General features: G+C 34.2%; 1 protein-coding gene across 2 annotated transcripts in view; it reads right to left on the reverse strand.

Moving 5' to 3' along the window:
• LOC121738494 (plexin domain-containing protein 2) overlaps nt 1-15,722 on the reverse strand; it is a 42,530-nt gene that overhangs the window by 23,490 nt on the left and 3,318 nt on the right. For both annotated transcript variants that reach the window (XM_042130576.1, XM_042130574.1), the window contains exons 2-3: nt 13,832-14,020; nt 1,441-1,551 (exon numbers count right to left, since the gene is read on the reverse strand). In XM_042130576.1, coding sequence (XP_041986510.1) covers nt 1,441-1,551; nt 13,832-14,020 — 300 coding nt within the window. The remainder of the gene's footprint in view (nt 1-1,440; nt 1,552-13,831; nt 14,021-15,722) is intronic.

Below are 15,722 nucleotides of genomic sequence, written 5' to 3' on the forward strand. Positions count from 1 at the left end.
TCGAGATAATTATTTATTTATTTATTTATAAAAACTACTCGTCTCATAATGTCAAAATCTCGACATTATCTCGACAAAACTCTATAAAAATGTGTTATTTCGATGATAGATCTACGCGAGTAAAAATGTTTGTTATGCTAGGGTCAATAGAGATGAAGAGACAAACCATCAAACATCGAGAAAACATGTAGAGTGAGATATCTCGTTGGTGTACGCTAGGCAGGCAGAGGCAGAGACAGCTGGACATTCGTCATTTTATTAAAGCTGAAAATTTACCTGCTTATAATTCATAGTCCATACATGGGTACCCGTGTATTGGTAGTAAACGTAAACCTTCAAGTTTTCTAAAATTACTAAAGTCTGGATATCGCTGGCTCTTACTTTATACTATTTTATCCCGAAAGCCAAACCGTTTTTTCGGGACAAGCAGCCCTAGTCTTTAAATTTTAGATTCATCATTTATCCTTAACTATTACATTATTAACTAGTGGCTTGAGAGTTGTTCTGTTGAGTTGTTAAACGATTGTTAATTAATCCCAGTTAATGGCTTCATGACGTGAATGGTAAAGTCTTGGGAGCTCAAGAACAGAGACTGTTTAACGTTTAATTATAGAGATAAGGAAAACTAAAGTAAGTATAACTTATTACTTTAGTACATCATTGGAAATTGATTGTGAGTCGCAAGTCGCGTACAAAAGTGAATTAAAACGCTCGGCCGCAGTCAATGACATTTAACGATTACTTAAAATTAAATGAAGATTTTGACATAAGCTCCAAAATAAGACATAAGGGACCATATAAATATTTTGTCAAATTCTTCATTAAATTGAATTTAAGTAATCATTAAACGTCCCTGAGTGCCGCTGTTTGGCGCAGAAAGGCGCATTAAATATGTACAAAAAGTAGACGTAATTCTTGTTAATTTATAAGCGCATGCGCGGACTCGCTAGTCGCTTGGTTATTAAATTCTTATATCAATAATTGCAATTCCAAGACAGTGTAATGTTACATTGAAAATATCCATGCAATGATATGATATATGATGATATTCCGGAAAAGCATTTTCCACCATGTCAAGTAAGCGTCACTAGCTTCTACCTTATTACTAGGAATCTCATACCGAATACACGTAGAAGCAGTTCCACGAGAACAGAGGCCGGTTTTTCTTTCACGTGTGCGGTGTGAGTCAAACTCCGCACGAAGACAATCACGTGACTCGTGAAAGATATTTCATATTACGGTTTGTCAAATAGCGTAGTTTCATGGATATGTGTGCGTTAGCGCGTGTAAAGTGGCAGTTATAAGTTCGTGCGCTTGGTTTTTAGGGTACCGTACCCTGTTACTAACACTTCGATGTCTGTCTGTCTGTCTGTCTCATGAGCCGCTAAAGCTAAACTTCTGAAAATTTTATTAGGCAAGTAATATGTCAAGAATATCTACCATCAGTGGCTGATATGGGGTCGCTGACTTTGGGCAGGTTGGTCACATTCACGTGCAAAATCCCCGATCCATTGACGCCCAATAGTTTCTGTTCTGGCACCACTGTTGGCTCTGAAAGAAGTTATAGAAATTATCATGACACTTCTCTAAAAAATCTATACCAATACCAATAATAAATCTAAGGAGTTTTGTTTGTTTGAACATGCAGATCTTAGAAACGCCTGGTTCGAATTGAAAATAATATTTTTGTGTTCCATAGTCCATCAAATGAAAATTGCTTTGGAGCTATATATAAAATATTGCTTTCCAAAATAGGAGTTACGAATCAGGGAAAAATGTGTATAAAACGCGAAAAATTATTCATCTTATGTGTCGACGCGAACGAAGTCGCTGTCAGCAACCAGTGGCTACAAGCTAAGTGGCTTTGCATATTATGCATCCTCTTGAATCATTTCTAACTTACGCTTTAGGTTTCAAAAGCGTTAATCATCCAATAAAAGCGAATAGCTGACGTATGTCCCTTCTCTTTCGCACAAAACAAAAGCAAATCCAATTGGCAGTGCGCGGACGCATAGGGCGGAAACAAAACAAACAGTTTTTGTCTCATGACGCATGACCGTTTTCACTGCGCCTAACTTTAAAAGGTCACTAAGCAAACATTTTAGTGAACGTAAAGTGATTGCCGGTTGTACTGTCGCATAGAGCTACACTAGCCACAGTTTTGACTTTTGATAGACGTTGCGAGATGCCTTACATCCTTACTAGTATTATAAAATACTAGACGTTCCACGCAGCTTGGCCCGCGTATGGCGTAAATAATAAATTAGATATTTCACAGACAAATTACTCCACAAAAAATATCCTATGATCCTTTACGTGGTCTACTTCTTATCTGTGCCAAATAACGTGGGAGGGCCATGCTTCGGCACGAATGGGCCGGCTCGACCGGAGAAATACCACGTCCTCACAGAAAACCGGCGTGAAACAGCGCTTGCGCTGTGTTTCGCCGAGTGAGTGAGTTTACCGGGGGCGCAATCCCCTACCCTATTCCCTTCTCTATCCTCCCTTATTCCGTTCCCTATTCTCCCTTATTCCGTTCCCTTTCCATCCCTACCTTCCCCTATTACCCTATTCCCTCTTAAAAGGCCGGCAACGCACCTGCAGCTCTTCTGATGCTGCGAGTGTCCATGGGCGACGGAAGTTGCTTTCCATCAGGTGACCCGTTTGCTCGTTTGCCCCCTTATTTCATAAAAAAAAATAACATAAAAATTGCTCCAGTAGTTCGTGAGATAAGCCCTTTCAAATAATTTCCTCCGTTTTTTCCACATTTTCCTCTATTTCTTCGCTCCTAATATTAGTCTTAGCGTGATAAAATATAGCGCCTTCCTCGATAAATGGGCTATCTAACACTGAAAGATTTTTTCAAATCGGACCAGTAGTTCCTGAGATTAGCGCGTTTAAACAAACAAACTTAAACGGCTGAACCGGAATAAATAAAATTTGGTACGGGGATAGGATAGTTTTTTTTTTCGAAAAAAAGGTGCGATTTCCACGTGATAAACAAATTTCGGGGCAACGGAGTTGTTGGCATCCATAATAATATTATAAATGCGAAAGTCCATACTATAATATTATAAATGCGAAAGTCCATACTAATATTATAAATGCGAAAGTGTGTCTGTCTGCCTGTCTGTTACCTCTTCACGCGTGAACCGCTGGACCGATTTTGCTGAAATTTGGCATGGAGATACTTTGAGTCCCGAGAATGGACATAGGATAGTTTTTATCCCGGAAAAATGTACGGTTCCCGCCCGATAAACGAATTTTGGCGCAACGGAGTTGCGGGCGTCATCTAGTTCTTGATATTTTAACAACGCTAATAAACAGTTAAAGCGAAGCAAATTTTGCGAGAGAAATTTAATATTATAATATTGCACATATATACATCTTGTGGCATTTTAAGGAAGTCCACTAGCTACCAGCGCAACCGGTATAACGGCTTGTTAAAAACATCTTTATTGAACGGAATTACCTACTTTTATTAGAAGTCACTGGCCTGAGTGGACTCAACATCATATTCTATTTAAAACTGAACACGATCGCATCATTGATATACCAAGAATCACAACATCATGTGTAGATATATATTCACAAAGCAGAATATCTTAAAATTCGTACTGCCTTATTAGACGAAGATAACAAAACACAAAGGGTGGAGCAGCATAAAATCTAAGGAAATCGGAAAATGTCGGATCTACTGGCCGCCACACCGACTGGGACCTCATCACCCTCACCTCAAAAAAAAAGTGTCCATGGCGTGATGGACCACAATTAATTAAAATTCATAATATTATTTCAATTATCCTTGGTGCGAAAAATCTAAATAATAAAATAACAAAAAAAGGATATGGACGAACAGTCCATAGACGGCCCCAATTTTATAATAAAAAAAAAAAAAGAAGATAACAAAACTAACTAATAAAATCTTCTATATTACTTTCACTTTCAATGAGACGGCTTTTCCGACGTACAAGACACAGACATCAACATGGATTCATGGATCATAATCTTCGTTTATTATTACGGAAAATTGTTTAAAAATGACCACAAGAAAGAATGCTCATCATTCAGCATTAAGAACCACATACTTTATGGAGCTTTAAGTAACATTTTTGGTAGCTATCTGTTTAGATTTAGAAACTTTTTACAGGAGCACTATTAAAACACTATCAATATGGATACTTCTAATTTTATGCACGACCATTGTGGAATCATGCTTCATACAACACGTGCGTCGCTGTTTATTATTTCCGCTGCTAGTTTCAATTACAACATCGCTAGCTTCTCGTAGATTGCGTGTTTCTTTTTGCCGTTTAATTGTTTTAGCGGGTAAGTGTCAATTGCTCGCTTCCCTGAAGTACCCTATTATATAACACTTGACGATAAAACAATGGTAGATTCTGCTAAAGTGTGCTCCGGATCTCTGGGGCTCCGCAAAGACCTTGTGTGTATGTGTATAATTTTTAGAAATTTCATCAGTCATCACTCATCAGACACCAGCATGGAGACAATACATACAAAGACAAAATATTCATTTTTTGGAGTCCGTCTAAAGGTCACTTCTTAGGATTCGTGGTAAAATAAAACTGCAAAATATTGTTATTCTCAAATCTCATTTAAACGTCAAACTAACGAACGGTTTTGATTGGTCAAAACTCTTTTTGCTGTTTGATCCGTATTGGCCGGTATTGGAATGTATTGAAATAACAGAATCGGGGTAAAGAGACTAGACAACGGATACAATTTTTCAATAGCAATTGTCATCTTATTTTGGTTCGCTCTTTTCCTGAAACACGCTCAGCATATCCCAATAGTAACCATAGAAAGGGATTCCTTCTACGAAAGAATGGACAAACTGAGAGATTGATATTGGCAAAGAAAACCACGTAGGCGTTGTTATACATAGATACATAGATGCTCGAAAAACATTAAGTCCTCCGTGGAATCGAGTAAAAAATGGAATCCCAGCATCAATCAGCATTGACAGCCAGAACAATGCAAGCTTTATTACACCTACATTTGAGGCTTCTCTTTTTGATTCTTTACTATATATGTCATTTATAATATGTAGCTTGTTTGTTATTTATAATGGCAACTAACAATTAAGCTAAAGTTTCAATTCAAAGTACCTACATAAAGTAAATCACATAAAATAGCTGAAGCAATAATAACTAACGGTGTAAATAACATAAGTCATAACATTCGCTGCTATTTGCCAACACCAAATCCAATGCATTCGCTCAATGCCATGCAAATAAGAAATTTCCACTCAAGGCCAATACTTTGAATGCATTTATAACAAGCATTTCATTCTAATTAGAAATGAATAGCAAAGAAGCCTGAAATAAGCATACCACAATCATAAACACGAAACAAGTCAGTCACAAAAGTCGACGCTGCCCAAAACTGTGTTGCGTCGAAATAAGCTTTCAACGCAAGAACTGCATATTTTCTGGGCTAAAAACTATCCTATGTCCTTCCCTGGGACTCATAGTATCTCCATACAAAATTTCTACGAAATCAGATCAGCGTTAAGAGTTAAGACATAACAGGCGGGCAGACACACTTTTTTATTTTATAAGTATGATGACAGTATAGACGACGTTTTGTGACGTGACCGTCATAGTTGGACATAATATTATGACAATCGATCTATTCATCATATTGAGGTAACCACTATGGCTCATACAAAGTCATCTAGTTCTATTGCGACTATATGAATCAATTTCATATGAATGAGAGCATCAAGGTTTTATGCGTATCTTGTTATGTTTAAAATAATAATTGTAAATGTCAACACAGATAAAATGATAACACGACTTGTCTATAAGGCATAACAACGTCGCGCCGCCTTGCTGACGGTGATCAGTGATCACTATCTAAAATATATCATGCAGTAAACTAACTTTGCTATATCCTTAGGGGCTACCGCTAACTTGAGATTCGACGGTCTTTATAGACTTGTGTGTGTGCCTCTCCATCACTTTTAAAGCTGAAGTGTGTGATGTGTCTTAACACTGTCGTATCTCAAGTGAGCATGAACCCTAAAAACAAAAATTCGCTAACACAAATACATAACACGCACAGCAATATACTTCATTGTTTTGCAACTTAAAGTTATCTGAAAACAAGCTTAAGTGTGCGTGCGCACGATTCGGAATGTCTAGTTACTAGTAATAATAATTATGATGATGATCGACTGTATTATGTATCCATTATATTGTGATACAGCGATACATTGCTCACAATAAATGTTTACAATTCACTAGCTTAGCAGGCATTAATGTAGTGAGCATCGTTTATTGTCAACTGGCAAATAACCAATTCAATTGCTTTTAACGTTATAAAATCTAGACATAAAATTATACACAGGTAAATGTTCTGGAATTTCGCAAAGAGCAATCAAAAGCATGTTAGGTTAGGTTACCGAACAGAATCCCGATTTTGTTATTTCAAAAAATTCAAACCAACACCGCGACAGTTATTATTCATATTGCTGCAACATAAACTATCCTAGATGTGCCCTCTTTCTGGGACACAAAGCATCGCTAATCTCGATTCTAGAGTACATCCAAATCTGTTCAGCAGCTTAAAGTGATACCAGATAGATCAACATCTGTATTTTTATAATTACTACGGATTGTGTACTATAGTATCGCATTTAAAATACGTCCATAAAATGGACAAAAGCCAGACAAAATATACTGCATTTGAACTCTCCATAAACTGGGAGACTATTGCAAACGATAAATTAAAACATACATTACATAAATTAATTTTAATTGATGCGGGCGAAGACCACATGTCCGACCTATTAACTTCTATTCCTCATTCGACATAACATTATAGTCTAGTAAAATTTACTTAACCTCTAAGTGGACCTTTATGGCCTATGGGGCTAAAATTCCACTTCCTATCTGACCTGAGCATTTTAAAGTCCAAGACCTTGGGGTGTCTGGCAGTGAAAAACGAGATTCCTAGAGTTATCCTAAAGAAAATAAGATCAGGACTGAGACCTTCATCACTTGGTACCTGCTGTAACCGCGACCGAAACTCATGATTCGTTCGACAATAAGCGTAAAATATTCCTTAAGAGTAACTATTAGGAAAATGCGAAATGGTGATACATCAGTTAGAATAATCGTGTTAACAAGTATTTACTACTTAACATGTTTTTTGTAAACAACTTGGCGTGATATAAAATATCTATCTATATATTAATACGTGAGCCAAAAACTTTGTATTCCTTTTGACGAAAAATGGGGAAACGTAGGTGAATGAAATTTTGCACAGTTATAGTTTATATGGTGAAGGAGTGCATCGAGCTAATATTATTTTGAAATTATGCTTTTATCATAAATTTTTTTAACAAATAAAACATTACACACACTACAACATACACACTAGGAAAAATGACAGATTTTTGAGTGGCAAGCCTATACTTACATACGAATTATACTCTTTTATTTATGGTTGAAGTCTGTTGGCATCAAGGTGACCAATTGAAAATGGATTATAGTAACAATTTTTTATTGAATCTGAGATACTATTAGACAATGCTTACACGGCCAGTCTGGGATCAGCTGAGTCCCAGAGACAAGAATTGAAAAAAATATGATAAAGTCAATATTTTTTACAAAATATAGGTAGTAGGTAGTCCCAATGTCGTTGGAACTAAGGTCGAATTTCGACCATTGGGCGATCTCTAGTTATGATAAAGATGAAGGCTTTCGCCTCGATGTCTTTATTTATTACCTGCTGGCCTGTTTCACCACTTCCTGATATGTGACGAATATAGGCTCTCCACCGATTAACTTGACAGATCAAGTATGGAGAATCTGTCAAAAAAGTTGTGAATAGCCTATTCGGCACTTTATCAGGATGTGATGAAACAGGTCCTAAGCATTGCAGTTTATCCTATAGTTTATCTCATAAAAATAGACAAAGTGACAGAGATTTAAAATAGAAATCTGGCACTTTGTCCCTAAAATTTGTCAGCGTTTATATTATTATTTAGCATAGTGGATACGCTATAAATATACAGTTTTATCTATGTTCTGTGTGTAACAACGTGTTTCTCCTTGGGTACAATACTCTAAATTCTAAGCTATTTTAATTTTTATTTTTTAAAAAGAACACTATTACTAAAATATGCTGCATCTTAACAATATATTTAACTAAATAATATGTTTACTAAAAAAATACTAAATAATATTTAATTAACCTCAACTATTTCTGTACTCAATCTTCATAATTTTGAAGTCAATAAAAATATGGCCAAATCTTTATTTTAAAAAGATAGATGAGGTTTTCATCTTAAATAAATTCCTTTACTTCTATGCTCTAAGTCAGATAGTTAAGGAGTTATAACGATTTTCTTATGAAGTGTTGGTCAGATTAGTATGAGAACCAGATTTTTTTTCATAAGATAGAGAAAAAAGATTTGAGAGCCAATTTGTCAATAAAATATGCCATACATCATGACACTAAAGGATCGGACACCGATGTTGGGACACATTGTAGAGTAAAACAATTTTTTTCTCTCGAATGTTCAACATGATGACTATTTGATGCAATTGTTATAACAAGTGTTTTAATGTTGCGTGAACACATACATGAGAACTCGCATGTGGTAGACCGTAGACGTAGAGCTAACATACTATATTTAGTTGCTCATATTATGCGATCCTTTGTCTATTAATTTAATTAAAGTAAACCAACTAAAATTAGCATTAATATGTGGCAAATGTACATATGCGCTTCGATATCGAATCGGCTACTGGGTAGGTACTTTTTATATTGATAAGTGCATTTGTTGAATAAATAATTACAACTGTGCATGTCGCAGCGTCAGATACAATTCGTCATTAGTTATTACTAGAGACCGGATCACATGCAACATAAAAAACTTATTATACGCATGCAAATATGCATGAAAAATGCTTGAAATATGCACGAAAATTAGCAGAATATGCAAAAGTAAATGACAAATTTTCCCAATTTCCCAAGAAAGAAAAAAACAAATGTTTAATACCGTCGCAAACACGACAGTATAAAACATTTCCGTCGTATGTAAAGGTTCTAAGAAAGTTAGTTATCCACAAAGACACTCTTTTTTCCGGAGGCTTGGACCATTGTACAAACCAAATTTCACACAAATAAAAAACTAAACTGCAGATCAATGAGCACGCACAATTAGTATGATCAAGGAACAGTTTATATGCGTAATTCTACGAATAATAAAAACTATTATTATTCGTAGGCGTAATTATAGGTGGAACGGCTTTGTAGTAGTTATCGTAACTGTCAAAATAAAAGACGCGCACAGCTACTGACTACATTAGAATCAGTAAAAAGTCACAACTATTACCTACTCAAAAGTCAAAATCCCTTATGTAACTGTTACTGTTGTTACTTATTTTTGGTCGCATTTCGGAACGCAGGGTTAGTGAAAAATGTTATGAATGTACCGATAATATGCATCATAACTAGACATTAGGTAAAATATGCTATTACCGCTGAGAATGACTAAAATATGCAAATGCATATAATCCGGTCTCTAGTTATTACATTATTACAATACTCCTCCTATTTTCTTCTGATTAATTTCGTTGCGGGTCCCAAGACAGCTTTAGCATGTCCCTCGGGCTCCCTGAGATCATATCAAAGGGTTTTCGTGGTTGGATACCGCTGTCAATCCTGGCGACACAGGAGATACAGTGGTGGGAATGTGTGGTGGGCCAAAGCCCGTTAAAAAAAAATATTACCGCTGAGAATGGCTAAAATATGCAAATGCATATAATCCGGTCTCTAGTTATTACATTATTACAATATACATATTTAAAGTTTGAACCCTTCTCATTGTGGTCATAAAAGAACCTCCGTGAAAAATGTTATAAATGTACCGATAACATGCATCATAATTAGATATATTTAGGTAAAATATGCTATTACCGCTGAGAATGACTAAAATATGCAAATGCATATAATCCGGTCTCTAGTTATTACATTATTACAATATACATATTTAAAGTTTGAACCCTTCTCATTGTGGTCATAAAAGAACCTCCGTGAAAAATGTTATAAATGTACCGATAACATGCATCATAATTAGATATATTTAGGTAAAATATGCTATTACCGCTGAGAATGACTAAAATATGCAAATGCATATAATCCGGTCTCTAGTTATTACATTATTACAATATACATATTTAAAGTTTGAACCCTTCTCATTGTGGTCATAAAAGAACCTCCGTGAAAAATGTTATAAATGTACCGATAACATGCATCATAATTAGATATATTTAGGTAAAATATTCTATTACCGCTGAGAATGACTAAAATATACAAATGCATATAATCCGGTCTCTAGTTATTACATTATTACAATATACATATTTAAAGTTTGAACCCTTCTCATTGTGGTCATAAAAGAACCTCCATATTTTCCAGTAGTGAGCGAGCTGACGATGACGAATTGTAGCTTAGAACTTTTGAATATACTTTACAGAATTTTAAATCTACTTCGGTATTAATACTTTGGGGCATGTATGTGTCCCTTATAATATAAAGTTCACTGTAAAAGTAGCAGCGCCAAAAGAGTTTCTTATGACTTCCAAGTTTCTATGGAAAATACGCCAATATACTGAATATCGTATTTCTTTTAACTATTTTATGGCATATTCATGATGTTGGCGTATTTTCCATTTAAATTTTTTTATAATATGAACTATAATTATATATTATGGGTAATACTTTATTTTGTTTTACCTACATTGTATATTGTACTAGGATCATAATATTATGTAAGTAAAAACTTTTTTTTTCATGTTCGTGAATACAGAACAAATATCATATTTAAATAATACATTATTTTATTAGAATAGAAAATTAATTAAAGATTTCGTTTATTAAGTTGTGAACATAGCCTCTCTGTCAACATTACTCTGTATGTCGAGTTTAGCACGTCATCACATTATTTCTGAAAATTATTGAAATCGACGACGGCATGATGAGTAAATATGTACCTACCTATCGAGCGCCATCCATTGAGCCAGTTTGCCGCAAATTCTAAAATGTCAGTTGCCTATAACCCCGCCTTGTATTGGAAATTGACGGAGGTATGGAGTCGACTTGTGAAAATAAATTTAATTTTTTTACCTTTTTAAATGACGTAGGATTTATAAAAGAGATGACAATATAGGTACTAGATGTTATATTTGCGCAGAAAGAATTTTTTTGTAAGTAATCGTATTTTTTTTTGGAGGAAAAGCATATATTTGCTTTCCCTATTATTATTTTTTTGCTAGTTCTTATATTTGCGCTCTAATTAATTTTTCTAGGAAGGGATAGACATGGTTTACCTTCGTATTTTAAATATGAGCAAAGATAGTTTTACTCTGGTACATTATACGTCATATCCACATGTTGCTACTCTAGAGCAACATGTGGATATGTATATTGTATAATGTATCTTGCTTAAGCAATTTGTTAGAGTTACACGTGGTTACACTATACACTTAGGAAGTGTAGGTACCGTAGTTATAATTTATTGATAAATTATCTAAGTAGTATCTATCTTAAGTGTTACAACTTACAATTAAAGGATTAAAAGATATTATAATATTGTGATAAATATATAACTGTCACAATTAAAGGATTAAAAGATATATAATATTGTAATAAATAATTTACATGAGAAGTACTGGTCAGATTAGTGTGAAAGCCTGATAAAAACTAAAATGTCTGCCATTTTACAACCGCGTTAACCGTGAGAGAGAAAAAATTTGAGAGCCAATTTGTCGATAAAATATGCCATAGATCATGACATTAAAGGATCGGACACCGGTGTCGGGACATATTATATGTGCAAAGAGCAAGGACTTATCGTAAATCGTAATGATTCAATACCAGGAAAACTGGAATCTGATTACAACAAGAGAACCTTTCTTCTTATTGCATTGTAGATATTGATTCGATCAAATTATCCTGTCTCAAGTCTCAACAGTCAAGATGTTTGCCGACGAATACCTAATAATTAAATTATTTTATACAACCGGTTTCTTTTTTCTTGTATTTTAAACTTTGAACTATGCATACATGTCTGTTGCGTTCGTATTTTAGCTAAATCTTTGTTTAAGCTAAGTCCACAAAGGTGTGTTAAGGGGGGGGTCAAGTCAAAACTCATCTAATCTTACGTTGGAGGGAGGGTCTCGGCAAATCTCACGTAATTGAAATATAAATTTTGATCATTGCATAGTTGTGAAATAATATAAGCGAGAAGCTTTTAACTCCTTATAAGTTTTATAAATTTTATTGTTTTACCGACAGTTTAACTAAAGGGGCTAGAATGGGGTTCAAGACCCGTGGTCCGTGGACTGTGTCAACAACAACGGTAATGAAACATGTTAAGCTAGGAAAAAGCGTGAACATCCTAGTAACTTGTATATTATAATTGAGTCTCAGCTGCACTCTGCCGCTGGCAACTAAAACGCCAAAAGAAGAAGCTCAGCTGATGATGATACACGGGTAGCAAGATTAAATGTAGACCGCATAATGAGTGTGTTATCTACACTCATTATGAATGATGGACGGCATCTCCGCTATACTAGCATTGTTGAATTGGAACCAAGTTAATTATCGCTATTGCATGCTATAGGTTAAAACAGACAATATGGGTTATTCAACTACAAACAACAATTAATGACGCGCTTCTGTGTAAAACTGTGTCAATTTTTTTTCCTTTTTTTATTCATAATGGGTATCATGATACACTTTTTGAAAGTCGAACGAAGAAAGTACTTTGCCTACCACCGGTTCGGGAATTACCCCACCGAGAAGAACCGGCGTAAGAAACTCGCACGGGGCATCTTTTACTAAAAAATGGAAAATTACAATGTGGCTTACAGCTATGTAACAAAAATAGAAGAAAAGTAACCTGCATGGAGCCACTATATTCTCCAAGTTGTGCTGTCATCGAAATCATTGACTTTATAATAGGCTTGAGCACACAAACATTCTTTAACACTCTTGTCTTATTTTATTTTATTTTTATTTAATCAAGGTACAAAAATAACTAATGAACTAAGTCTTTAAAAATTAGGTTAGTTAGTTAATAATACATCGGTGAATTCAGTAATCTAAATATTGTACACAGCTTTTGTTAGTAAAAAAATAAAATACATTGACAATCAACGTCTTAATTCAGGAAAATATTAACACTGAAAAACTTTAAGGTGCATTAAGTTATCCTTCGTTTATATTAACAAGGTCGATAAAATTGCAGATTTCGAATATTCTTGTATTGATGGATGCAACCTTGCGTTGTATGTATGGTATTCACGTAACTGTAGTTTACTTTGAAACAGTTGAATGTAATAATGTTTAACTGAATAAAAGAAATGCGTAAAGACATAATATTACCATTTACCACTTATGTAAGGACGCTACTAAACATTCAGTCACTGAAAGAATGCATTTTTTTAAATCCTTAAGAATATTATTGCAATTTATGCAGCTAGTATGTTACAAATAATATTCATCAAGAACAGTTAATGCCTAAATCATAATTCATAATAAATCAAATAAAAATATGTATTTCGGTAGACCTTTTAAAAAAATATATGTCTTTCAGGGCATAGCAGAAAGCTAAAAAAATACAAATAGGAAATAATTGTTTTGAATAAACAGCACAAAAGTAGCATTAGACCATGAAAAGGACAGACTACTTTTTCCAGAAAAATGTGCGGGAAACATACTCATTAAAAGATTGCCCAACTAAGATCAAATATTTCTGATTACCTGTAATAAAATAATAACATGTACTTACTGTCATTATTAGTAGTCCTATTGGAGTCAGTGTTGTTAGTAGGTGAAGGTGGAGTTATGGATGCAGTTGTAGATTCAGGCGCTACTGCTGTTGGGGCCTGGCGGCGCTGGCGCTCGTGTTCATACGGCGAGAAGTCGTACCAATTGCTTCTAGATCCCTTGAAGGTATCCACCGAATATTCAAAGCTTTCTGAAAGAAAAGTAGGTAACATAATATTATGTGAAATTATTTCATGGGCATAATGTCTTAGGAAAACTTTAGAAAGTGGTCATAAGTGAAACGTATATAAATTAATATGTAGAATTTATAAAAAATTTCATAAAATTTTACCTCTTTAATAATGAGTAATGACAATATTAATATATGGTAATGAGAATAGACGGAGTCTTGACCCCACATTATAGTAATAATGAAAGTAATTTCAACAGTAATAAACAGTGACATCATCTAATTATAAAACAGGATATTATGTAACACATTGAATTTCAGAGCTGAAAATTTGTCAGTAAACAGGGAACTTAATAATTCTAATTGGAAACATCCTGTAAATACTGCCTTTCTACCGGAGAGCTGAGTTAGTTACATTACATGACTTGCTGCCCTAAGCAAAGTTAGAAAATTTAAGCCAATATACTGGTTATTCAAAAATACATTCAGTCAACATAGCTTTTGCAGTAATAAATGTGTTGATTACATTATTAACAAAATTTTTGTCACTTTCCTTTGTGAAAGGTTCATTGCCAAAGGACATCAGGCATTCTGGTCTAAAAAAATAAAAATGCGCGGCCAGAACTAAGAATATTCCCAATAGCTAGGTTATTTATAACTTAAACTAATTCTATGAATTTAACACTGTTACTAATATATTATGTTTTTTAGTAGTTATTTAAGTTTTCGTACGTAGGTAACTCATAATAATAACTAGAGATCGCCCAATGGTCGAAATTCGACCTTAGTTTCAACGACATTAGGACTACTACGCCTATATTTTGTAAAAAAAAATATTGACTATCATATTATTTTTTTCAACTCTTGTCTCTGGGACTCAGCTGATCTCAGACTGGCCGTGTAAGCATTGTCTAATAGTATCTCAGATTTAATAAAAAAACTATAATCCATTTTGAATTTGTCACCTTGTTGTCAACAGACTTAAACCATAAATAAAAGAGTATAATTCGTATGTATAGGTTTGTCACTAAAAAATCTGTCATTTTTCCTAGTGTGTGTGTTGTAGTGTGTGTGATGTTTTATTTGTTAAAAAAATGTAAGATAAAAGCATAATTTCAAAATAATATTAACTCGATGCACTCCTTCACCATATAAACTATAACTGTGCAAAATTTCATTCACCTACGTTTCCCCATTTTTCGTCAAAAGGGATACAAAGTTTTTAGCTCACGTATTAATATATAGATAAATAATACTTAATATAAAAAATGCAGTTACAGGGTTAAGTCCACATATTTTTTTAAGTCCTGATATCCTTTAACACAATACAAGTTTATACTTTACTCTGTTTCAATGTAAATGTAAACTCAAACTTTACTAACTGTGTTATTGCAAGGTGAAAAAAAACCCGGCCAAGTGCGAGTTGGACTCGCCCATGAAGGGTTCCGCAGCAGCAATAAGGTTTATTTCTATGAAATTAAAAGGTTTTTTATTTATTTTTATATTTCAGTTGATTTAATGAAAGTTAAATTAAGGTTTACCATTTATGATGTATAAAAAAAACTACTTGCTAGAACTCAAGTTCAAACCAATTTTCGTTGGTAGTTTTTGGGGAGGGGGACACACGTTTACCACTTTGGAAGAGCCTCTCTCACTATTCAGGTTAGAAAAAAATTGATATTAGAAACCTTAATATGATTTTTGAAGACCTATCCATAGACAC

This window comes from Aricia agestis, chromosome Z (genome assembly GCF_905147365.1).
Source record: "Aricia agestis chromosome Z, ilAriAges1.1, whole genome shotgun sequence".
Lineage (NCBI taxonomy): Eukaryota > Metazoa > Arthropoda > Insecta > Lepidoptera > Lycaenidae > Aricia > Aricia agestis.